This window comes from Pocillopora damicornis, chromosome 7, assembly GCF_964200805.1.
Source record: "Pocillopora damicornis chromosome 7, jaPocDami1.2, whole genome shotgun sequence".
Lineage (NCBI taxonomy): Eukaryota > Metazoa > Cnidaria > Anthozoa > Scleractinia > Pocilloporidae > Pocillopora > Pocillopora damicornis.
Window position 1 is genome coordinate 20,127,735 of NC_142676.1, and position 23,582 is coordinate 20,151,316.

The window sequence follows — 23,582 nt, forward strand, 5'->3', positions numbered from 1 at the left end:
TGGTAGAGCTCACGAAGCATTCAGTACAAAGTTATCAGAACAGCGCCAAGTATTGTTGAGTGACGAGTTTAAGTGGGCGAGTTGCTTTGTCACTTTTTTCACAATTGGAGAGAAAAAAGAAGTTCGCTAATCCTTAAAACAATACCTTATTCTAAATTTGTCCCCAATTTTGATTAACAATTCTATTAGGGAAAAGCCTTGAACATAAATATTTGGATGACAGTTGAAGCGAGACAAGGGTTCGTTGATCCGTTCAAATGATTACATAAACAACAGCGTCACTATGACGTAAAAGGAACTTTCCAAAACAATCAATTCCCACGTTCTTTTCAAAGAAGTTTTCAGAAGGGTTGATGAAATTGCACGAAAAATTCGCAGCGTGATGACTGATTTTTTGCCGATAATTTTTCTGCTCATTCGCCCTCTATTTGGAGAGATTTTCGCCTTTTAATGGTAAGTTTAAACTACGGATTAGTGTGATAATTCAAAGCAGAGTACGAATGAGATAACAAGAAAATTATTTCTTTGGTTCTCTGGTGTAGGTACGACATTCTGCACGGCAATATGTTTTTCAAAGCAGATAAACATCAGTAAATAAGTGTTGCATTTGTAATCAAGATTTTAGATTCAACGCGCCTTAAACAATCTTTGTAAGGCAAAGAAACATTTTGCTTCACTTTGGTAGTCTCTTATACCGCATATATCGCACGTTCGTGATCTTTTCATTCCTGTTTGGATTTCTTTAAGTAATGTTTCCAAAATATCGGACTAACACAAAACCTTCAGGTATGACGTCATCGATGAGTAACGCTATCTCTGCGGTCGCTAGATGAAGTAACAGATGTTCCATGAAAGAGAACGATTCTGTCACTTTGGTCAAGTTAAAATGGTCTCTGTTGCGAACCAATTAGCATTATTTTACACTATACAAGAATAATATTATGACTATATCTTGCCTAAATTCTTTTTGTATCATATTTCGACCATGTGGAACTGAATTTACATGGAAGTTAGTGGTAAAGATAATTTAGTCAGGAAGTGGTTTCTTAGAACGAAAAATCAGAAAATTCAAGAACGTTCTATATCAAATAAAGTGCCGTTTACCAAACCCGTTTGATGACAAGTTGAACAGGATTTATAGCATTAGCCATTCGCTGCGTTAAAACGATCCGAATCAAAACTGATGAAAATGCTATAACGATGTTTTGCCTTTCTACAAACGATGCCAATTTCCCATCAGATTTGAATGTGGGAGCCAAAAGGTCAACGCATTTCCTTTGTGGCGAACTATAAATGTCTACAGGAAGCCGTAAGTTATATTCTTAGAAAAGGAAATGACCGAACCACCATTTACTTGGTAATTTACGGCATTGCGCCTGACAAAAATTTTCCTTTTAAAGTCAAGTTCCTTGACGCCTTTGTCACCGTACCCATATTAACACTTTCATTTTATGTTGCGTGCAGCTCTCGAAATAGTTACTATTACTTATTTTATGTTATTGCTTCACAGAACAAAAATAACTTTTTGGGTTAGCAGACTCTTTTTCCTGCGGCCCAATATATTTGAGTGGTTACCACCCATTTCACACCTAGTAAAACATTTCAAGTTGGTTTATTGTAACTAGCCCTGAAGCAAAAGGGAAATTTGTCACATACCACGCGCTGATGCAAACTAAGCAATTTTCTAATGGATTCGCTTTTGGTTTCATTTTAGGGAAAATTTAATCGCACGCGGAGGCGTATGTTTAAATACGTTTGGAAATTTTGGTAGTGACGACATTTAAGGAGCAAAGAGAACTTGAACAGCCCTCTGCTTTGTTACAAGTGAGAATGATTGCATGGACTCCGTAAGCTTGACATTCGATCAGTCGAAGGCTTGATTTACGAGAAAACTCCTTAGCATCTTTCCAACCGCCTTTCAACTGATCATGTCTTGTCTGACATATGTTGATTCACCGCTGTCTGCGCCGTATATAGAAACGGAACTTCAAAAGAGTGCTCGTCTTTGTTATAGAAGAGGATTTTCATCAAAGGTGAGTTTTGTACCCATTACACGACTGCTCCATGAGCCTTCGCAATAAGTTATCCGTACACTCAAAACGGAAGTTTACCTTCATCGTACTGTACTTTCGATGTGTACGTGAACTAAATGTAATTTTCCATAGGTTGGTTCATATATAGTGTCTTGTACATGCTAATGTCATTTAAATCCAAATTTACAACAAAATAACGTTTACAATGTTGACTCGAACTTAACAATTTCTGCCTGGCTAAAGCAAAGGATACGAAAATTTCAGTTTGGTATTTTTTTTAATTACATCACCTCGTTCCTTTTTGTTTCAACTTAAGCCTTTGTTGTGCGAGTTTACTATTTCAGTTTGACACATGGTTAAGCGAGTTTGACGCTTCAGAGGATAAATTTATTACAATACGTGATGTAATATGCTGGAAGTGATTCATGACGAACTAAGATATCAGTCACGGTGGCCATCCTTCTCGTTTAACTCAATGTTCTAACTCATCTACCAATGTTCGATCTAAGATAACCAGTTAATTGATCAGATATACACACATTCTCACGACGATTAATCTTAAGTTGCAATATACTTTAAACCCAAATTAGACGAACCAATTTATAAAATCTGAAGACTTAACGGCGCCAAATTTATCAGAATCCAATACTTGTGAAATTTAGTTAGAAATCATGGCTTTTCGCCAAGGGTTTGAAGGGCCATCGTCGGAGATTTACGTTTATAGGAACTGAATAACCAGGATGACAGGTTCAAAAACTTTGATCTAAATTTCAATTAAGCTTATATTTGCTTCGGGAATGTCTCGAATGGCTGCAAATGCTGTATGCACGACTAAACCTGGTAACACCATAAGTGACCAACGTGACCAACGTGACCAACGTGAAACTTCTCCTCACAATTAAAACACATCGTTCACTAGACAGGTTATAAAAATAGAGTAACGTGTCAGGTGAAGGTTGTTTTTTGATATAAAACTAATTTCTCGTAAGATATTTACGATGAAGCGATATGGAAATGAGAAAGGAGAATTTCGAAGAAGGTTTTCAAGATTTAGAAAAAGCAAATCGAGAGGAAATGGTCATGTCCAGATACAACTTGTTATATAACATTTTGATGATTAAGTCAGTTCTTGTTCTCAGGAACCTGCGTGCAAAATGAGGCAATTCCTTGCCGGAATACGGCCGAGATGTAGACCCATTTTCACACTGAAGTACCACCGAGAGAATATTCTCTTCAGTACTACCCCGCATGTTAGGTTTGAAGCATGGTTCGGTTTACTTATGCAAAAATATAGCCCTAAAGCTATTTCTGAAGTTTTTATTTTGTACTCAGTGTTACCTAACAGCAGTGACCATTTCACGTGTAAAGATGGCGGTGCATCTGTTTTCAAATTGAACTATTTGTAGTTGACAAACATCTAAACAGCTTAAGGCCTTCAGTAACATCCCATTTTTTTCCACATGGTTAACTGAGATCATCATTTATCATGTAAAATGAAAATTTTGGGAGAGTTTTATCTTGTAAATTGACGATATTAGGTTGTTCTGTTTTGTTTTGCGGTAGCCCTCAGAAGAGACAAAATTGTTTTGGGGTTTTTTTTTTTTCAGACAAGAGGAGGTAAGCGCCTTGTGAGGAACACGCCACTATAGCCTCGCCTGTTCTTCATGTGTATGTGGATCAGCTTTGAACAATAGTTTTATCTATAGTTGTTACTTCACTCTGTGATTGGTCCAAAAAACTCGTGCCAGTGACTTTCTCAACCAATCAGTTTCAAAACTATGAGCAATCACGACCAGTTCACTCGCGTTTTTCGCGCCTTAGGAAGTTTGCTGTTGTTTACTTGGATCAATATCAGTATCTGGGCAACTGCCCACCCACCCCTCCCCTCCCCTCCCCTAACCCAACATTAACTGTAACTTGTCATCAATTGACTATTGTTGAGTTGGGGGAGGGGTAGGTGGGTAGTTGCCCAGATACTGATATTGATCCAACATTTCTACACCCGCTTATTGTTGCTCCCTCTGCAGCGTAGTTAAGTCTCTTTTTTTACGCATTGCGAGCCTATATTTATTTTTGTTTATGTTGTTTTGACGCAATTTTCTCAGCTAAGGCGCCTTATTGTTCTATATTTAGAGTTATGATGCATTTCCTGAATACAGCAGTACGAGCCAGACATGTACAGACGGCGCTTCCGTCGATCTCTTGTCGGCGTTTATTGGCGAGTCAATCCTAAAATTCAATACCGCTTATATTGATAGGTTGTTAATATGGAATAAGCCAAACCACCATTTGTTTTGGTTATATAATGCCACCGAGTATTTCCTGTTAGCTCGCGGAAGTTTCCAGTATTCAGCGAATTCTTTGCCAGTTTATTGCCTGTGTGAATTGAGAGAGTCAGTTCAGCCTGCCATGCAATCTAGCCAAGAAAGTTTGCAGACATAAACATAACAAGCTTAGTTGAAAAAACGTGAAGCTGATTTCCGAGTTTTATTCCTTGATTTGCATTTCGAAGATATCTCGAGCACATGGATCAGAGGGGCTTCTGCGCGGCTATCTGGACTCAAAGATACTCTAAAGTGAGTTTATTTAGCCTAGTTAGAATGTAGCTAACACCGATTACCCATCATAAAGTTAAACTTTAGTTTGTTCCCTGAATATAAGGCAGATTATAGATTCGGTACGCACAAAAGAGGTTATAGAAAACGTGTATCAAGTTTCAATTTTGTGACAACCAGGTGTTCGAGGAGGCAGGCGAGTGAAAGGGTGAATTTTCTTTTGTTCAGGGGTATCTGTGGTTATTTGGGATGATATACTCGGAAAAGGTTAGAACTGATTTAGCGAAACTATTTTAATTTCATGCCATTTGAGCGAGCTAGAAATAGCGGAAAGATTATATTGAATAACGGAAGGTTCGAATTCATGCCTGCTCAAACGAGTATGGTGTTTTGTTATTTTGCTTACTCTTTATTTAGATTCGCTTTTAAAGAAAGCAAAAACAACAACAACAACAACAACAAATAACATGACTTACCGCGGAAAACATAACTTTCTTTTCCACTAAACTGCATTGCTTGATGATCTGATTTACTTCAGTGTAGCATCACTACACCTCAACTAATGAACTACCGGTAGTTTCGCTGAGGCAATATTACTTATGGCCCATATTCCGAAGGTCACAGACCTAATTAATTGGTCCATAATTATACCATTTGACATTTTAAAATAATCACTGGAAGTTTGACGAACCGAAATATAAAATCGCTTTGCTTAGAACTAGGGGTTTGTTGCTTTCCATTTTTTTCTTAACGTGTGAGATTTCTTGAAATACCTCCAGTCATCGAGACTATAGCTGTTCAGATGTTTGTATGCAATCAAGAACGTTCTAAACTGCCCCAGGACCCTTTTAGTAACAGCTCTCTAAATACATTTTTTCCCGATGATGATTCGAAAGAAACTTTTAGTCAGAGCGCCTGTGATAGCTTACCGATTAAGAGATCGGGGTTAACTTTTAAAAAGAATTGATTTACCGTTTATTGTTCTCTATCGGATTGTCACTGACAAATCCACAGTTATTTGCTAATTAGGGGTGCTAAATAGAATCACAAACGGACACCGAAAATAATTAATGTCATCACCGATTACCCTTTAATCCCAAATGAATCGTTCAGCAAACTTGATTTTCATGCTAAACAGATTCAACACGCCGATGTTCCCGAATCCAATTGATTCGAGTCAATCGATTTTCCTTCGGATGAGCGAGGGCTATCGGGATAGAGGTCCCTGTCTACGTGGATTTTCCCAGGCTTCAAAGCGAAAATCATTCCTACTCACAACCAAACATTGATTTTCACATCAACTCGACGAGATTATTTGTTTTCACTCGAAAACTGTACGGCAACATACGTTTCTGAATGGTGCAAAATAAAAATAGTCACCTTTTTCTTTTGGAAACGAGGGACTAAGTTGAAATTTTTAAACGTGAAGAACATTCAGCGAGTTAGTAGAAATCCAATTGTGAAAAAAAAATCTGAGAACTGATGATCAGCTGTTTCATTCCAGACCTCAAGGATCTAAAGCTTATTGAGCTATGGAAAACATCAGAAAAACAAGTCTTTCAGTATTTTCATAGCGGATCCAAATATATAGTTTTGAAGAACACGTTAGAGCGACCTTGCTCCGTCTCCCAAAAACGCCAAAAAATGGAACTCTATCGTTTAAGGAGGTCTGTACAAAACTATTTAATTATTTTCATTTGTTATAGATGGTAGGTATTTCTCTCATTGATGATCAATGTTAGGACTAAGAGGAGGGTAAAAAAAAGAAGTAAACTTGAACACTTTCGCTTCGGTCGCAAACCTGGGTTTGTAAGATCCCCTTGTAACTGTCTCTATTATCAAAGGAAATTAGCCCACATTGTCTATTCTAGGAATTGAAGGAAGAGGTCTCTGTGAGGGAGAATCGGCGCTTGTTGTAACGAGGAAGTTTTATAAGCTTTGCGTGGGTGGACGAACAGCTATCAGTAAAGTGAATTATAAATTCCATTGCCTGAGATACACAAACGCTCCTTGAGCTTCGTGAAGAAAACAAGTGGGCGAATGATTTGAGATAACAAGAAGTCTAATCACGTACGCGGGGATCGAGAGGTTAAATATTTCTGTTTGGAAGTACTAGAACGGTTTTCAGTTGCCAGTGGTCAATTCTGATCATAGTCTGAGTTCGCACAGGTTTTGTGCCATCTAAAAGTAGTAGCTTTATGTAGCTTTATTCCTTGATTGTCAGGTGAAGGAACAACTTCATAGATTAACAGAACTGAAGCGAATCTAAACACATCGGTAAAGGAAGTTCAATGTTAATTAATTCGTTTTATTTTTTTTCTATTGGGCTGCTTGATCTCATGTCTATTTTCGGAAAATCGGCATTTTGTACTTTCAATATATATTTTTTTCTTCTAAATAGTACATCAATGATTTACCTTATCGATCATAATAGATTTTGTGTTTGCAAGTCTTCACATGTTCACCAACACTTGGCTTGAACCTGTATTTCACAGTTTACTTAGTGTGGGCGACTGACGCTGAGATGAATAATATCCTTTTTTAATTAGAGTCATTGTTATTTCTCACCGAATAGAAAATAGAATGATTCCTCATTTCATAACTTCCCCAACCTACACCGGAAAAGAGAATTTGCTCGAATTTTTACGGCACGGCATTGTTTATTCAAGTTCCCAATGAATGGATTTCAGCAAGCCGCGATTCTTGTTACACTGCGGAGGGTCAATTATTTTAGAGCTTATATTGTACAATATGTAGTCACTTTCCTTCCCTCGCAATACTAGTGTCGGCAAACAAGCGAAGAATTTCACTATTGTCTGGTCAAATCTGCTTTCGAAGGGGCCTCGTGGAACGTGCGCTGTGCGTCACGTGACAATTTTCTCTGATATGACATCATTGTTTTGTTGTGATTGGCTTATGCGGCTCAAAATGAAAAGCGAAGCGAGCTTCGAGTACTTGCGAGCTGTAGCATGTGTGTGAAGGTGAAAATTGTCAGGCTTTTGCTTTAATTTGGTGCACCTGATGCGGGAAAATATGTCATGACGAGGTGTTATATCTGTTGTGGAAGTGGCTGGTGGTGTTCAGGGAACTGCTGAGCTCGTTTATGGCGACGAATTCGCATAAATCTTTAGACACGTCGAAGAAAGGAAGTTGAGTCGGAAAGGTGAGCATGACCTTTTCCAGTTGAAGTTTTGTCAGCGCTTTTGGTGTGCGAATAATATCTTTTTTTTTTCGGTGCGCACGAAGTAATGGCGAAGCCTCCTTGGACATTTGTTAGAACATATTTTTGCAACTGTAGAAGTATTTTACCTTCGATAAAGTCAAGGCCTTTGGCGTGTTGTGGTTGGCGAATGTGTTGAATGTTTTAGGTTTTGTTTATGAAATGAAGAGGAGGACTTTCGAATGCATACAGGGTGCAATCACTCGAGGACTGTTGTGTTCTTTTGACTTTAAAACGCCGATTTTAGCAATAGAAATAAATCTTGTAGAGTTGAGAATGAGGAAGATGTATCTAAAACATGCGTTTTAAGCAAGTCTGCTGGCGAATATTGTAGACTTGTGCCGTCATTCTGGCTGAAAGCTACTTGCGCGCGAGCCTCTGCAGAACTCCATTTTGAAAAGGATTATGAATGTTTTGGAAGGTTTTTCGTTCGCTAATTTTGAATTGGCGTTCTAATTAGTGTCTAGAGAAATATTAAATTTGTTATTCCCAGCTTAGAGACGTACAGAAAAACAAGAAAGAATTGTTTTGTTTTTGGCTGACTGGTGTCTGGTTGTATTGAGAAGATTCTTTTGCTTCGGAGACGTATGCAAATTCGACGGGGATTGTGCGAAGCGCGCAATCCATTCAAAAGTGCTTACACAAGAAACGATGTATAATTGATGAATATAAGCCTTGGAGCCAAACAACGGCGCACGTGTTTAGGAGGTTGTACATGCTTTGAAAGAAATCTCGGGGAAGTTGTTTACCTCTCCCCTAGTTTGCTTTCATGTAGGTGTTGGGAAACCTTCGAATGTTCACACGTGCTTGCTGGGCTTTGCGTATTGACAAAGAGTAATCGAATTTTCCATCGATTTCAGGGTTTGTCCTTGACGAGCGACATGAAACCTGCACATCACACTCTTTTTCGCGACCAAGTGAGTACGCTTGTGGACTGGTTTGGGAGGTGGAACGAGTGTGAACAGACTATAGCGTTGTATACGCTTTTGAAGCGCATATCCACCATTCAAGCCAAGTTTCTATCGTTAATTCTGGAACACACATTTAGGGAGGATTCCTTTGAAGTTCAGATGATGCAAAGGCGAGCAAACGACAAAGGTAGGCAAAGATATTTCTGTCTGTCTGCACGTGGGCGGGTAACTCCACAACCGTTCTTGTTTTATCACGGTGGGAATTTTGCATCAACGAGCTTGTTCGACCGTGCAAAATTTTCACTGTATGGCTAAATTTCCCTGTCTTTGTAAAAAGGTGTCAAAAATTCACCCTTTGAAATTGACACGCGTTTGTGAAATTGGTGGGTTTCATTTTTCTCACTCTGTGTCTTCAACGTTTTTGGACGGTTCTGAAATCCACCTTGGGATCAGTTGTGGTTGTTCCTGATTGCCTTTGTTTCATTTTGCGAAATGATATTTTACGTTTTATTTCGTGAAGGAGAGAAAAGTACTTTCTTTTTTTCGTTTCCTTTTTAAAGTTTGGTGCCTTTCTTGCTTTTTTTTCATTAAACCAAATCGTAAACAGCATTGTTTGTTATTATGCATTTCGTTACGGGGCACGAGCATTTTCAACTCTTATGGAAATTCATGGTATCAAGTTTTCAATCCTTCTGTAGTTGTTTGGTAAATTTCTTGGCGTCAGAACATTGGAAGGTTAAAAAAAACCCATCATTTTTATTAGAGATGTTCATCCTTTTGTTTGAGTCACCTAAACCAAGGAATAAAACAAAAAGAATATATTTTTGAATGAAAAGGGAAAAGTATGTGCAGATTATGCAAAAAAATTCATTGATCAATTTTGACATCATAATTATTTTGAGCCAATTGATGTAAAACGAAATTAGAGTCCAGGAAAATTATATAATTTTTAATAGTGTTTGTCTAGTGATCTGAAGTTGTTGTAAAATTTTGGCAGAGGAGCATCTTAGTGTTTAACAATTTTTCTTCTGGTGAGTGAAATTTGATGTATTTCATTTGAAAAACAAACAAGTTTTAACAGCAAGATTAGATTTCATGTACCGGAGTGGTGGGTGACTTTCAGGGCTGCACCTTGCACTTTGCATTATGCATCTGATTAGCTATTGCTGTTAGTTTGCATTTGGTTCTTTGACTCTCTGTTAAAAAGGGTTCTGTGGAGCCTGGTATACCAGCCTCTGTAAGACCGAGGAAGGAAAAACCTTTTAAACTCCATGGTGCTTGGGTTATCTTTCCAAAGGACAGGGTCATTGTTTATCATAGGAACCTTTTTTTTTTTTTTTTTTTTTTTGTGATAAGAAATAAGTTGGTTTTCATTTGAGGAGATCATTGGTGCAAACTAATCATTTGAAATTTTGTGGTGGGTGATGTGAAGAATGGTTTTTTTTTAGCCCAATGCTTTGTGTTACCATGGTTGAAAAGAAGGCAATCCACTTTGAACTGTGTGCGTGGATCAGTGAAGAAGGACAGCTTTGCAATCACAAAACAAATGACTTTTCATTGTGTTCTTGTTCCAATTTGACAGCCATATCAGATGATTAGTCCAAGTTGCTGCTCATTGATGTAAAATAATAGGTGATCTGTTTTAACTACTTGGAAAATTTATTGAAGTTTGCCGACTCCCATATCTGAAAGGGATTTGGAAGACAACCTGTTTCTGTAAGGTTTCCGGTAGTAGTTTTTTTTCGACACATGACTTGGAAAAGTACACAAGGAAAAAGTAACTATTTTTTAAGGCATTGTAAGTTTGCCAAGATGGAATGTACCATGTACTAATATGTTAGTTTCTTTTTGAAAAATAGCTTCTTCAACCTTATTTTGTCCTTATCATCCAATTTGAAGATCATTTGATGGGTAATGCTATTATGATATGGAAATTGTCTGTGAAAAGGAATGTACCCAGAGGGATATGACATCTTATTCTACACTTTGCACCATGGGTTGAATAACTGCAATTCATTCTACTTCACTTTAACTTTGGTTTGGCATTCATGCCAATTAAAGTAAGATTGTCATGCAGTGTTTCCTCCTAGTTTTAGTACTACAGGCACAATAAATTTTCAAACAGGTAGAGCAATCATTTTACCTGTTGAATTTTACAAGAATTACAAGTAATTTTAGGCAATTTTAAGAGTTACTGTAGGTGGTAAGTAGTACCAGTTACCGCCTGAACAGAAGGATACTGCTCATGTTCACATAGACAAATTTTGTAACTTCTGGGTTTACTGGGTTTAATGTTCCTATTTTGTCAAGCGACAGCTGTGTGCAATGATTGTGTTTTGCATTGTTAGAAATAGGTGTGAATGGATGAGACTGTTATATGTGGCTTTGAAACTAATTTTTGTATTTTTGTATATCACATAGTTTTTACACTTTAAGAACAAACCAAAGTTTAAAGCACAATTCTGTTACAATCAGGAACCATTTGCTTTCAGTGAAATTTAGTATTTTTGATTATTCATTGTCTTGTAGGTTAAGTAATGCAAAAGCCAATTTTTTGGGAGAAATGGGAAATCAAAATGTAAAGTTCTCAATTTCTTTGTAATTAAGTCAGTTGTTATGGTTAGTTTGTATGGTGGGGACTGATGAAACGGTGTCATTCCAGCAAGATGCTGTTCTGTAGAATTGTAACCTTTTTTTCTTACATATTTTGTGTGTTGGAGAACACTGCTTAAAATCAATCTGCATGTGTTTTTTTTTTCAAAACCGCAAAGCAACTTTTTTTTAAATCCTATTTTTGTTCTAGTCCTAAGGAGGAAAAAAAAAGATTTTCCTTGGTTTTAAATATACTTATTATGTCTATCATAGATAGTAGTATCCACAATGAATTAGAAAATTCTGTAGTCAAGAAAAGTTACTTGTTTTATCTGTGTCTAAAACTTATTAATATATGTAGATGTCTGGGCTTTGCAGACAAAGCGAATATAATGGGACAAAGAGCGGATGCTATTCATGTTTTTAATTTACGCACTGTCTGACCCTAGCCTATTATTTTGAATAAAGTTGATTGAATAGCTGTCTAGTTATAACTCTGCAAATTGTCTTTCTCAGAAGCCTCTTCAGTATGTCATTGTTCAAAAAGCCATGTGGCTTATCCTCCAATTCATTGGTGGTGGTTTCTTTTTTATGCGAAACCAGAAGGTGTCAATATTTACTTATGAGCACATGGGACTAGTGCTTTCTCTTTCAGTGGTTAGTTCTGCTCTCACTGTCAACTGTCCTTTACAAAAATTAGATAAAAGTTAAACCAGCAGTATTTAAGTTTTGAAAATATGCAACGTGTCAGCAATGTAGCCAATGGTAGCAATTATAAAGAGGTTGGCTGAAGTACCAACTTTGTTGAAAAACTAAAAAGAAATGGAAAAACTGCAATATTGTGTGGGCTGTAATATAACTTGGTTTTATCAACTGTGTTGACCACTGTAACAAGTTTCTAAAGCTGACATTTGAAGCATCAGCCCCTCATCAAAGTGAGAGGGATTGGTTTGCTAAAAATGTTAAAAATTTGTTAATTTATTTATTATTTGTTCTGAATCAGCTTTTTAAAATAACTTTTGAATTATCATCCATGACACATGAAAGCTTGCAATGAACAAAAGCACATGTGGCTACACTGCATAATAGCTACAAAAGTCTTATGGTTGAAATGTGTGTTTCAATGGCAGTAAGTTGATGATGATCAGGGTTGTCATCAGAAAATGTCTTAGATGTATGGTATGAACTGAATGGGTGGCTGAATTGATCACAATTTACAAAGTAGCCAACAGAAAATGATCTGACCGCCAGTGGAATTTCACTGGCTACCTGCCTCTAATGAAATGTGAAGTAATTCACAGGAATAAATAAAGTGAGTTAGACATTAGGAATATTGCCTTTGATGAGGGCCAACCTAGTGGTGATGATTCTTTTCATAACTGTCTGTTTTTATTTCATAAATGTTTGGGTCCCCTTTATGTGTATGTGTGTTTACTTGTGAGAGACTTCTGTACAGTTAGCAAAAGTGACTCTGGGTGGCCACCAAAAATTATTAACTGTTCACTAAAAGTATTTTTGAAATCTCTCCAGAATTTTTAGGCAATCTGATTCGGGAGAGCAAAGATGTTGCAGTAAAACAGCTTCTAATACACCTCCCTCTTCTCAATCCACGAAATGATGATGCAAGACATGAGTACCTTCATTTACTTCCCAAGATCCTAAACCACACTGTGGAGCACTCCGTACATCAAGAAGAGTGTCGTCAGCTCTTGTCACTGGCTGTGGTGCATCCAGCCTTTCCAGCTCATGAGCGAACTTACCTTCATCACTGGCTGAGCAAACTTGATCAAAGCCTTGGAGTACAAGAGAGGATGCAAACTACAAATTCATTTGTCAATGAAAATTCAGATGTGTTACCCAATACAGGTTGTGAGAACCTTGTTAGACAGAACTACATGCGAGGTCGCATGAATGGCTGGCGTAACCAACAGCTTGTTCATGTAGACTCTGGAATTGGCGGCTCATTTGAAACACCAACAATTCAAACACATCTTTCAATTTCATCATCATTACGAAAGAGCCGATCCAATTCCCTCACTCCTCCACCACCCATTGAAATACAGGACTCCATTTTGGAGGATTTCCCAGAAAGTTGTGAGATTGAAAATCGTCCGGGCAGGTCCCAGTCATTTCCAGTGGATCCTCATCGACTGAATAACTCTCTTTCACCTCAATCATCTTTAGACAGTGAGTACGATGAAAATGGTTGCCGACAGAGAGGAAGTAGCTTCAATGAAGATGCTCGGCCAGGCATGAAAGGTTAGAGTTGAAAAAATAATTTTCTTTCGCCAAGTTGATTGAAAAATTGAGTACTGTGTTTCCTTCTCCCTAAAAAAGTGCCCACCCCCTTAGCCATGATTTCAAACAAGTCTCCTTGTCCTTTATGGAAACAGTAAGGTTTCAAGGAAAATCTGTTTCTATTGCCACTTTATGTATAACTTTAAGCCTCAGCTATAGTGAAATCTGTACAGGAAAATGATTGGGGGGGGGGGGCCTCCATTAATTGCCCTTCTACCAATGAGTGCTCCTCCTTTTAGTCAAAATTTTTGAATAAGTGCCCACACTGTTTGCATTAGTACCAGTGCCTCTGGTTTAGTTTGTGTTAAAGCCTGCTTTGCAAGTGATTACCTAGATAACACAAATTATGTTAAGCATTCAGGCAAGATAGACTAAAACATGGAAATCACACATACAATTCAATGTAAGGAACCTAAAATAGACAGATTTTAAGGTTTTCCTGTAACCTTTTGGATTTTCTTATTTAGAGGTTGGTTCTTGGTTAAAAAATTTAAGATTGCACAAGTATGGAAGTTTGTTTGCCCAGCTTTCTTATGAAGAGATGCTTGGTTTAAGTGATGAGTACTTGGAAACTAAGGTATGTGCAATCTGTTTGTCCATGTAGAGGGCTGATTCTTCATGTTGTCAGTTCTCTTCTTTGGTTTTTACAAAGTAATGACAACCTCAGTACACAAGTTATTTGTACATCAAGTCTGTTAGTCCAGACTGTTAATTTTAGGTTAATGACTGGAACACACATGGACTGTTGTTAATTTTTTCTCCTTGAAGGAAGAAGCAAGGAAGGGTTGATAATGTACCAGGACTCATTGTCATCATCAAAATAGATTTATAACATAATTAGTAAATTTGTCTAATCAAATTCAATTGCGCGAGCATGCTTCATATTCCTATTGTGCACGCTCATGACGTCAGCAAACAAATCCCTCGAGAAAAAGATTTTCCATCAGTTTGAAAATGTTGTAAAACAATCGGTTCATATGTCAGCTGTGTGTTCATCGAGATATAAAGCACTTGGGAAGTTTGGAGAGCACTCAAGAAGCTAGAGTTGCTCTCAGCTTCGCCTCGAGCAACTCTTACACATCTTTTGTGCTCTCCAAACTTCCCACATGCTTCATATCTTGATGAACGCATGCTGACGTATGAACCAATTGTTAAAGATGCTTTGTCTCCAACTTTGATTGAGTGTTGTGAAAGCAAAACCAAAGTAATCACAACAGCTAATCAGAAGAAAAGAAAAATATCTTTAACCCTTTAACTCCAGTGAGTGACCAAGACAGAATTTCTCCTTACTATATCTATACAATATCATGCAGACAAGTGATGAGAATAGATAAAAATGTAAATTATGGGTTTACCAATTAATCCAATGCCAAATTCTCCAAACTGAAATAATGAGAATCATTTGGCAGACAGTAAGGAGAATTACCAATGAGATCTTGGGAGTTAAAGGGTCAAGAGCTGATGAGAACTCATAGTAAAACCAACCAAACTGCTTAAACCACAGGAACACACAAGTGACCAATTGATGATTGGTTTTAGTTTTGGGTCTGATTGGCTGAGAGAGAGAGAGAGGTGTAAGTTTTATACACCAATCACAGAGTAAAGATAAGCAGAAAAACAAGCAATCCCAGATTATTTTCGACATTCAATTGAAAATTGCTCTTACTGCTAGATTAGTGATCGGTTATAAGGCCCAAACTGATGTGTAGATGGTGAATAAAACTGCCTTGTGGTTCTTTTCATTTGTACTGCTGGGAAAGGATTTCATAATAATTCCTTTCACTTTTCAGGCTGTAACCAAAGGGGCCAGGAACAAAATTCTACTGAGTATCAAGAAATTGTCTGAAAGACCTGAAACACTGAATCGTCTGGAAAAGGTAAAAATTTGACTTTGTTAGCCCTGAACCTACCAAGATCCACACTAGAAGCTTCTGGATTTTTGATCTGGAGAAATCCATGTAACACCATTCCTTTTGCAATCATGTCTCTTGCTGTCATGAAAATTTAATTTAATTTTTAAAATTAATTGTGTTTTCTTTAGGAAGTGCTTCAGCAAGGAAAACTTCAGGGAGTTCTTGTTGCACTTAAAGATTTAATAATCACACCAATAAAACCATTTAGTCCTCCTCCCTCGGAGAACTCACCCTGTGGTTCATACCCACCCACATTGACAGGACAGCAACCCCCATCGACTTTACCTCCCCACCCAGAAGACTTAGCATCAAGAATTACAAGAGTGTTGGGCAAAGGTGAGTAAGCTTTTTCTGTTATGTGGCAATTTAGGCAGTAATCTATCATGTTTTATTTGTCAAGGTTGAAAACTCCCAATTTATGACTTTGTCTCTTGGTTGCAGCTTGCACGCAGATTCTTGTATCGAGAGCAGATGAGGAACATTGCAACACCTATCTTCAACTTTTGGACAGAGTTCTTTCGCTCGAGGTGAGGCTTTTCTATTGAGTGCAGCTAACTCTTAAGTTTCAAACTGTCTTGTGAGTATAAACCATCAGGATCCATTGCATTAAATTTGTCTGGGAGAAGACTTAGCATCTTCCCATACTTAATTTTAGGAAGGTGGAAGAAGAGGTTGGAGCAGAGTGTGTGGTTCATTAATCAAAACCCTTAAAGTTAATTTTAACTTTCCATTAATTGAAGAAACATGATAATATTGTGTATAGATAATTTTCACACAAAATTACAGCCACCATTATTGGTCACTAAAATGGTAGAATGACTGCCATGTTGGAGTCCAGATTTGAAGCCTTTTTATTTGTAAATGTTCTCTTGTGTTCCAGTCAATTTACTTTGTTGCTCAACATGTGATTTAAAAATTCCTATTATTTCACATTTACAGGCATTTACACAGACGCAAAAACAAAGAATTCAGTCATGGAAGCAAGAATGTCAAAGACTTGGCAGACAAAGAAGGCCGTCACATGAGAACAGGGCAAGAGGGTAAGAATCTCTATTACAACTGGCACTTTTTCACAGACATGTAGCATAATTCATAAGCAGGAACAGTTAAAAAACAATTTAACTGTTGCATTTTCACTTTACTCTCTCTGTAGATGGTACAACATGGGCCACAACTCAGGGGATTCCATAGGAGGGAATCATGGGCCTCCTGCAGGTTCAGGGGCCATGAACAAGCGTCACAGGGGCTCACCTCGTAATACTGTTAAGAACCCTGCTGGTCAGCTTCGAAGCAACAGTGCTGAGACACAAATGCACTCTAAACCAAGACTGGTAAAAGAATCTAATTGCACTGTTATGTTTGTGTATATTTTGTAACTTACATGAAGTGTAGCTTGCACTTTGCCATTGATAAGAATATTAAGCCTATACCAAACAGTGGAGAGCAAGAAAGGGAGAGCTCTGATTGGCCACTCAAACTCTGAGTTTTCTATTTTACCCCAGAGGAACTTGCCCAGAATTTGTGTCTTAAAAATATTGTAATTGTTGCAGGAATGAATGATATGAAATTATTTTTTTTTGCTATGTGATCTCACTGTTTTGTTAAACAGTAACACAACTATTTGCCTCAAAGTCAGTAAATAGCAGTGGATATTTACCTTGCTGCTTCCTGGCTCGGTAGATATTTACCACTAGCCACCTCCACTTAATGAATAGGTGTCAACTATCTTACTGCCCACATTTGAGAGCTGTTTTTTTCTTAGAAGATTGGTTGAGATTATATGGTCTACTGTAACAAGTGGGTTTCTTAACTAGATCAGACAAAAGAACTGTAAAATGTGCTCTTGGATAAAGAGTAAGCCTTCTTAATCAAAGGGGAAAAGATTAAGAACAAACCTGTTGTGATAAATATGGATTCCAATTTTGTGTGTTGTGGGAGAATTCAATTAATATTTTGATGAGAAATTTGATCCCCTGGGAGGAAAATTTTTAGTTTTTTTGTAAAGCAGTTCATGTAGTTTACATTTATGTCACATTTTCAAACAGTAACCTCTCTTGGCTGACAAAGCAGTTGATGTAACATTGTGTTTGTGAAAAGGAACTAAGGAGTGATAGTGTAATGTTTTGTAAGCTTTTCTTTTTACAGTACCAACTTTAAAACCACACTGATGATGTTGTGCTCATATCACTTGTAACAATAATGAATTAGTCATACGTGCCTACATAAGAGCACCAAAACATCAAAATTAACCCATTAAGATTTTCTCCTTCAGGTGAGGTCACATGCTGTTGTGGGAAGAACAAAGTCTCTACCACTTAAACCAACACAACAGAGCAGTATTGTCTTGCCTCAGCAACGTATGTGTATCATGTTTTAGTTATTTCAGTGTGGCAAAGTGTACACAAAGGTTATTTTTTGTTTAACTTTGGACATGGAAATGTATTTAAAGTCTGTTAACACCTTTGACAAGAGAACCCTTTGATCAGTACTATGCCAAGGATGCAAGCAACTGTTGAATACTAATGAAAGTAGAGCTCTGCACATTTGCCAAATTTTACAGATGATGTATAGTGCAGCACAAGCTTTCTTCCTTTCATACAATGGCTTCTGAGTTTAGTTTCTTGTTTGACAGAGCATGAAACAAAGATAATTTTGATAATTTTTCAAGAAATAAGTGTCATGTTTTGGAAGTGAATGACTTGTGTATTTTTTTCTTTAGTCTCTGCAGATCTTGAGAACATTGATGATGGATTAGAGTCCCTTTGTCTCAGTGTTACTGAACATGCCCTTTCTGGTGAGTTTTTTCTTTTTTTCAAAGAAAATAGAGAAGAATTTTCTGTTTACCTCTTGAGAGACATGGTAGCCTAATGCATAGTGCACTGGAACATGGTGGAGAGATGTGGGTTCAAAACCAGCGTCATTGTGTTGTGTTCTTTGGCAAGAAATGCAACTCTTACAGTGCCTCTCTCTAGTCAAGAGTATAAATGGGTACTGAAAAATTGTCAGGGAAACTGGATGAAACAGCAGGGGTAAGCTGTGATGGACCAGCTTTCCTCCCAGGGGGAGTAGCAATATGTGGAATACAAATAAGGCAGACTACTTAGTTGGCTTGGGTTGTGTTGCATGAAAGCAGGGCTAGTTAGTTCTAGGGTTTTAGTATGAGAGCATGGCTCCTTAAAAGTCATCTGTCATGTTAGGCTGTTCTGTCATATTTCACTATGCATATGAGTTGTTGTCTTCCTGAATGCCAACAAAAGGAAGGAAAAGCTTCCACAAGTGAGAAGGTTTTGTTTTTTAAGTCTCTCAGGCCAACAAAGTCATCTTCCCTATTTGCATTCAGTCTATACACCTTGATGCGTCATGCTGCTGAGACTAGAATAAGATTCAACAGGAAAGGCCTCTAGCAGAGGTCGCAATAACTTTTTCCATAAGTGGCTACTGATGGTGTAACAGACTGGGAAAAAGCTGCAAGGCGAAACCTAGACATGAGAACTTGCTTACAGGCTAGGCAGTCAGCAGCATATGTACATACTTAATTTGTCAATGTAGGTAAAAAAAAAAAAAGGCAGCTAAAAAGGCGCACGTGGACCTATTTATTATCTATATAAAGTTATAAATTAAACCTAACTATTAAAAAATGTTTACAGAAATTTTCTCACAAAATATGCAAATCATTAATTGAACCTTTCTATTGAAAATGTGTACAGAAATATTTACACAAAATATATACAAGATTATTAATTGAAACTAGCTATTACAAAAAAAAGATGTTTACAGAGTAAATAAAATCATATTACATTAAAATACCACTTATAAGTTAATGATAATTGAAATTGTCTACATCTTTGTTAAGATTAGTAATGGTTCCTGAAACAAATGTCACTTTCTTAACCCTTTAACTCCCAAGATCTGATTGTTAATTCTCTCCTCTAGCTGCTAAACATTTCCTTGTAAATTAGTTATGAGAACTTGATGCTGGATCAAGATAGCAGCTTCTACCCGATAAGTTTGAATATTCTCATTGCCTGTTTGCAGAATAATGTATGGATATATTAGGGAGAAGTTTCATGTTAATCACTTCTGGGAGTTAAAGGGTTAACTGAGTCCTGATGCATTTTAGCTTTGTTGTGAAATTCTCAAGTTTATCTATCTCAGCAAGAGGCTTTTAGGCAGTTGTAACCCACTGCTTACTGGCTTTCATTGAAACACCTACCTCTTAGCTGGAGTGTCATTGGAATTTTTTTACATTTCTTTTTTTTTCTTTCAGATTCATCAGACCCATCAGTAAATTATAAATAGCACATGTGTAACCAGACTACAGGATGTAACGTAAGCAAACGAGTTGCTTTAAAAGAGCACACAGAGGCCGTTATTCAATGATACTGGGGAAAAATATCTCTCCGAAAAAGCACAAGTACAGCAGAGGACAACAGCGTATAGCCAAAAAAATAACATTCATAAGCAATGCCTATTTCATCTTTAATGTTTGAAAGCTCATCGAGGTTTAATAAGGCTGTGTGTCATGCCATTTAACTGGATCCTGGAATGAATGGCCTTAAAAATTGTGAATATTATGTAATTACTACAGTTAACATTAGTTAACTTGGTCCTTGGTATTTAAACCATTGAATCATGGTATCTTAGGAATGTAATTTGTAGTAGTGTCTTTTGACTGTGCTTCAGAAATTGCTGACAAAGCAAATTTGACCCCATGAGGTTGGTTTGATCATGTTCAGCAATTTTCTGGTTTTGTTTGTCTGTTGTTTTTTCAAAATCCACAAATTTAGGTTTATGCTGTATTATTTGTATGCGGTAAGGTCTCGTATTCATTTTTTTTTTTCCTTTTTCTGGTTAGACTTGTACATACTTTGGATAGCAACTGTGACATGTAGATAATTGCTAAAAGTTTATTTTTCATAATTTTTGTGTTTTGTTTTTCCATATCTTGTTTATGTTGTGTTAGTTCAAACCACTATGTTGTTTTTGCTTGAGTGTTATTTAAAAACAAGCGGCAGTAAAATTTTTGCAGAATGTCTACTTGTTTTCTAAAATTATTTCTAAAGATGTTTGTTTGTAAATAAACTGCTGACTTTAAAAGATTAGGAAGGCAGTATAAAATATATTGTTTTTGTCTAAGTAACTATTTGCAAGAAACTTTTGGGTAGGGTTTAATTTGCCCTATCAAGTTAAGTAATTAATTTTAGGAATTGAATTTGTTTCATCTTTACTGTTGGGTCCTCAATGATTGTATTGTTCTGAGAAACTCTGATGTTGTTAGCTTCATGACAATTTTCAAATGACTAGCAATCACTCTTTCTATCACATTTTAAATTGGGAAAAATTTTGGTAACCTAAAATGATTTATTGTTCATATAATTGGTAGCAAACCCACTGAATCACTTTTAATAGAGCCATCTTTTTTTTATAAATTTTACTTCAGGTTATCTAGAAAAGTTTTACTTTTTTCCTTTTTTTTTTTCCTTTTTTTCATAGAAAGCTTACACAAATAACTGTGACAGGAATTTTTTGGTTCTTAAGAAATATGTGATCATGATTTTAACTAATTGTCATTGAGCATTTTAAATTACATGTCACTTCTATGTCATTTATTGGGAACGGTTGATGTTGGGCTGTTTATGTACAAAGAGGAATTCCCATGGATACAGTGCATTTCTTTGCATCATGCAGAAGACCACAACATTGAAATTATTTGTTCGCATCCAAATTGAAGTTTGGGCAATCTTTAAATTTGAATTTGTTGGATTTATTAAACTTTATGTGCAGGCTGGAATTGTTATTTCAAAAAGAAAACATTATTTGGTAGTTTTACAGCAATTGACTTTTCTTGAAAAACTGGTAGATTCCATGAAGTTAAGGGTATTTCGCAATTGGAGAAGAGTGCAGATCTTGTATCATTTTATTTGACTCAACAAATTTCATTTTCACTTTTATTTCCCCGAATAGTGGCCATGTACATATATCCTCAGGAAGTGTCAACTAAAATAACACCAGAATTGCTCATTAAATATCTTTTAAAGTGAGAATAATATATAACTCTTCAAACATCTGTTCATCCTACAGTCTGTGACAGTAATTCATATCATGGCATTTGAAAGATTTAAAAACAAAAACACAAAAACAACCTAATGCTGGCATTGTCAATGAAAGTTTGTAATAGTATCTAAGTGCAGGTCATAGTAAAGTACAAGGTTTAGTAAATAATTATTAAATTGACCAAGAATATTGCATATACTATTACCATAAATACCTCACAAACATAGCATGTATTTCCTTCCACAGTCCTTCAGTACTCAAATAAGGTATCAGTTTATGAATGTAAGACCTATGTAATACCAAACAGAATTATAGAAGTACATTTATAAGTGCTGTTAACCATTAATGCTTTGGGTACTCAGGAAGGCGTGCTATAAAAGGAATTATATGCCACCTGTAAGGGAATAGAATTCTGTTATCAAGAATGTACAGACCCAACTGTACTCGTTACCTTGTATTCCATGACTTTTAATGGGATATGGTTCAAGACATGAAAACTGTTTGACCATTTTTGGCACTAAAATTATTTGAAGCTCTTTACTGAAGAATCAAGGTAACTGATTCAAACAAGTTGAATGTTAAATTTATCATTTGTTTTCAGTGAAGGTGAACTTTTTCTCCTTAAAAAAAATGAGAGCTTGCTTTAACTTGTTTACTGTTGTTCCTGTTGTTAATGAGTGGTGGAAACCTTTCTTTTGGAGCACCTTTCTTGTTGAAAGCATAAGAAATCCGTAGGAAGTATTTTTTAAGATGTCGTTAATAATTATTGTGTTATTTTCCTAGTTTAACTAAAATAATGTCCATTGTTACTAGGTGTGCAAGAAATGCCGAACATTGTTATTGTCAATTTAATGTCAATCTTATTTATAGAATGGTTTAAAAAGTACAAAAGAGTTAGGTTATTTTCATGACCTTTGAGGATGGACAACATCAGCTAGTACTGATGAAAAATTCATTGAGTGGCACAAGCTGATCACTTGCTGTGCAAGTCTTTAGCTTCCCTTGTCATTCCTCATATGTTCTGAAAGTAGATTAAATTTGCTTTAAGAAAATCAACATTGTTGGAGGAAATGGCTATTGTTAAATTTACTGAATGGATAAGCATCGTGGGGTTAAGGTTTGACTGATAATTTTTTAAATGGTATTTATCTCTCTTACAAGTGCATTTATTCTCTTTGTAAGCAAATTATAGGCTACATTTATTGTTCAAAGCACTAAGAAATAAATTTAGGACAATTGACTGTTAAATACTTTTCTTTGAGGAAGTTCTTTTAAGAAGTGAAGGTTGTGTTTTCCACAAAATTGCTTGTAAAGCACAAAAATTTTCTTGTTCTCAAGAACTTATTTCAAACCCCCCAAGAGTCTTTTCTCCTTTGAGGATTGTAGGAGAATTCAGTTCAATTTTAAATCCTGTATTTTGTTGAATAAGTTCTGCCTGTTTTCAAAGAAGTATAGTGCAGGTGACTGTGATCTTAATTAATGGTTGTTTTTAAAACATAGTTCTCATTCTTCATCTTATTTAAAGGTTGACAACATTTGTTCCATCAATGTTGATTTTTCTTTAAGCTTTGTTGAAATCTTGTTAACCCTATGGGTTGTAGTGTTTATGATCACTGTTAAAACAAAGGTTGAGTGCTCACTGATTTGTTCAAGGGCAGTTTGTCTAAAATGTTTGTAAGATTGGAGTATGTTAATAATTTAGTGTTGTAAGCAGAGTTAGGTTAGAATGTCAAGAACAGTAGACCATGAAAATGAATGTGATATCATACTTAGAGGTAGTTTTTTTCTCTTGCAGCAACTGCAATAAAATGTTGTTAAATGAACAGTTGGGCATAGTCATTTGTGGTGTGTCTGGGCTAATCCCTTTAACTCCCATTAGTGATCAACTGAAGAGAGGATTTCTCCTTCCTATATCAAGTGAATACAATGTCAAGCTGACAAGTGATGAGAATCAAGATAAGTATCAGTTAGGGGATTATTAGTTGATCCAATACTAAATTCTCTGA

At 36.4% G+C, this 23,582-nt stretch overlaps 1 protein-coding gene across 4 annotated transcripts; it reads left to right on the forward strand.

Annotated features, from left to right (window-relative positions):
- Positions 1-309: 309 nt before the first annotated feature.
- On the forward strand, positions 310-23,399 carry LOC113677454 (protein Smaug homolog 1). Of its 4 annotated transcripts, none has more exons than XM_027194261.2 (13): positions 310-453; positions 1,715-2,033; positions 8,669-8,906; positions 12,842-13,570; positions 14,077-14,186; positions 15,400-15,486; positions 15,651-15,858; positions 15,964-16,049; positions 16,462-16,562; positions 16,676-16,853; positions 17,795-17,879; positions 18,242-18,316; positions 19,790-23,399. In XM_027194261.2, exons 2-13 carry the CDS (start codon positions 1,929-1,931, stop codon positions 19,819-19,821), a joined length of 2,034 nt encoding a protein of 677 aa, XP_027050062.2. In that variant the 5' UTR covers positions 310-453; positions 1,715-1,928; the 3' UTR covers positions 19,822-23,399. The 4 variants fall into 4 exon arrangements, with proteins under 4 accessions (XP_027050062.2, XP_027050063.2, XP_027050064.2 ...); XM_027194262.2 differs by lacking the exon at positions 310-453 and adding an exon at positions 870-1,309; XM_027194263.2 differs by lacking the exons at positions 310-453; positions 1,715-2,033 and adding an exon at positions 7,190-7,751.
- The last annotated feature ends 183 nt before the right edge of the window (positions 23,400-23,582 follow it).

Bases quoted from the DNA above. Each gene is read 5' to 3' on its own strand.
- LOC113677454 (XM_027194261.2), top strand. From the start codon at position 1,929: ATGTCTTGTCTGACATATGTTGATTCACCGCTGTCTGCGCCGTATATA. The intron at 8,907-12,841 runs GTAGGCAAAGAT...AAATCTCTCCAG, and splicing joins AAGGCGAGCAAACGACAAAG to AATTTTTAGGCAATCTGATT. The intron at 16,854-17,794 runs GTAAAAGAATCT...TTTCTCCTTCAG, and splicing joins TGCACTCTAAACCAAGACTG to GTGAGGTCACATGCTGTTGT.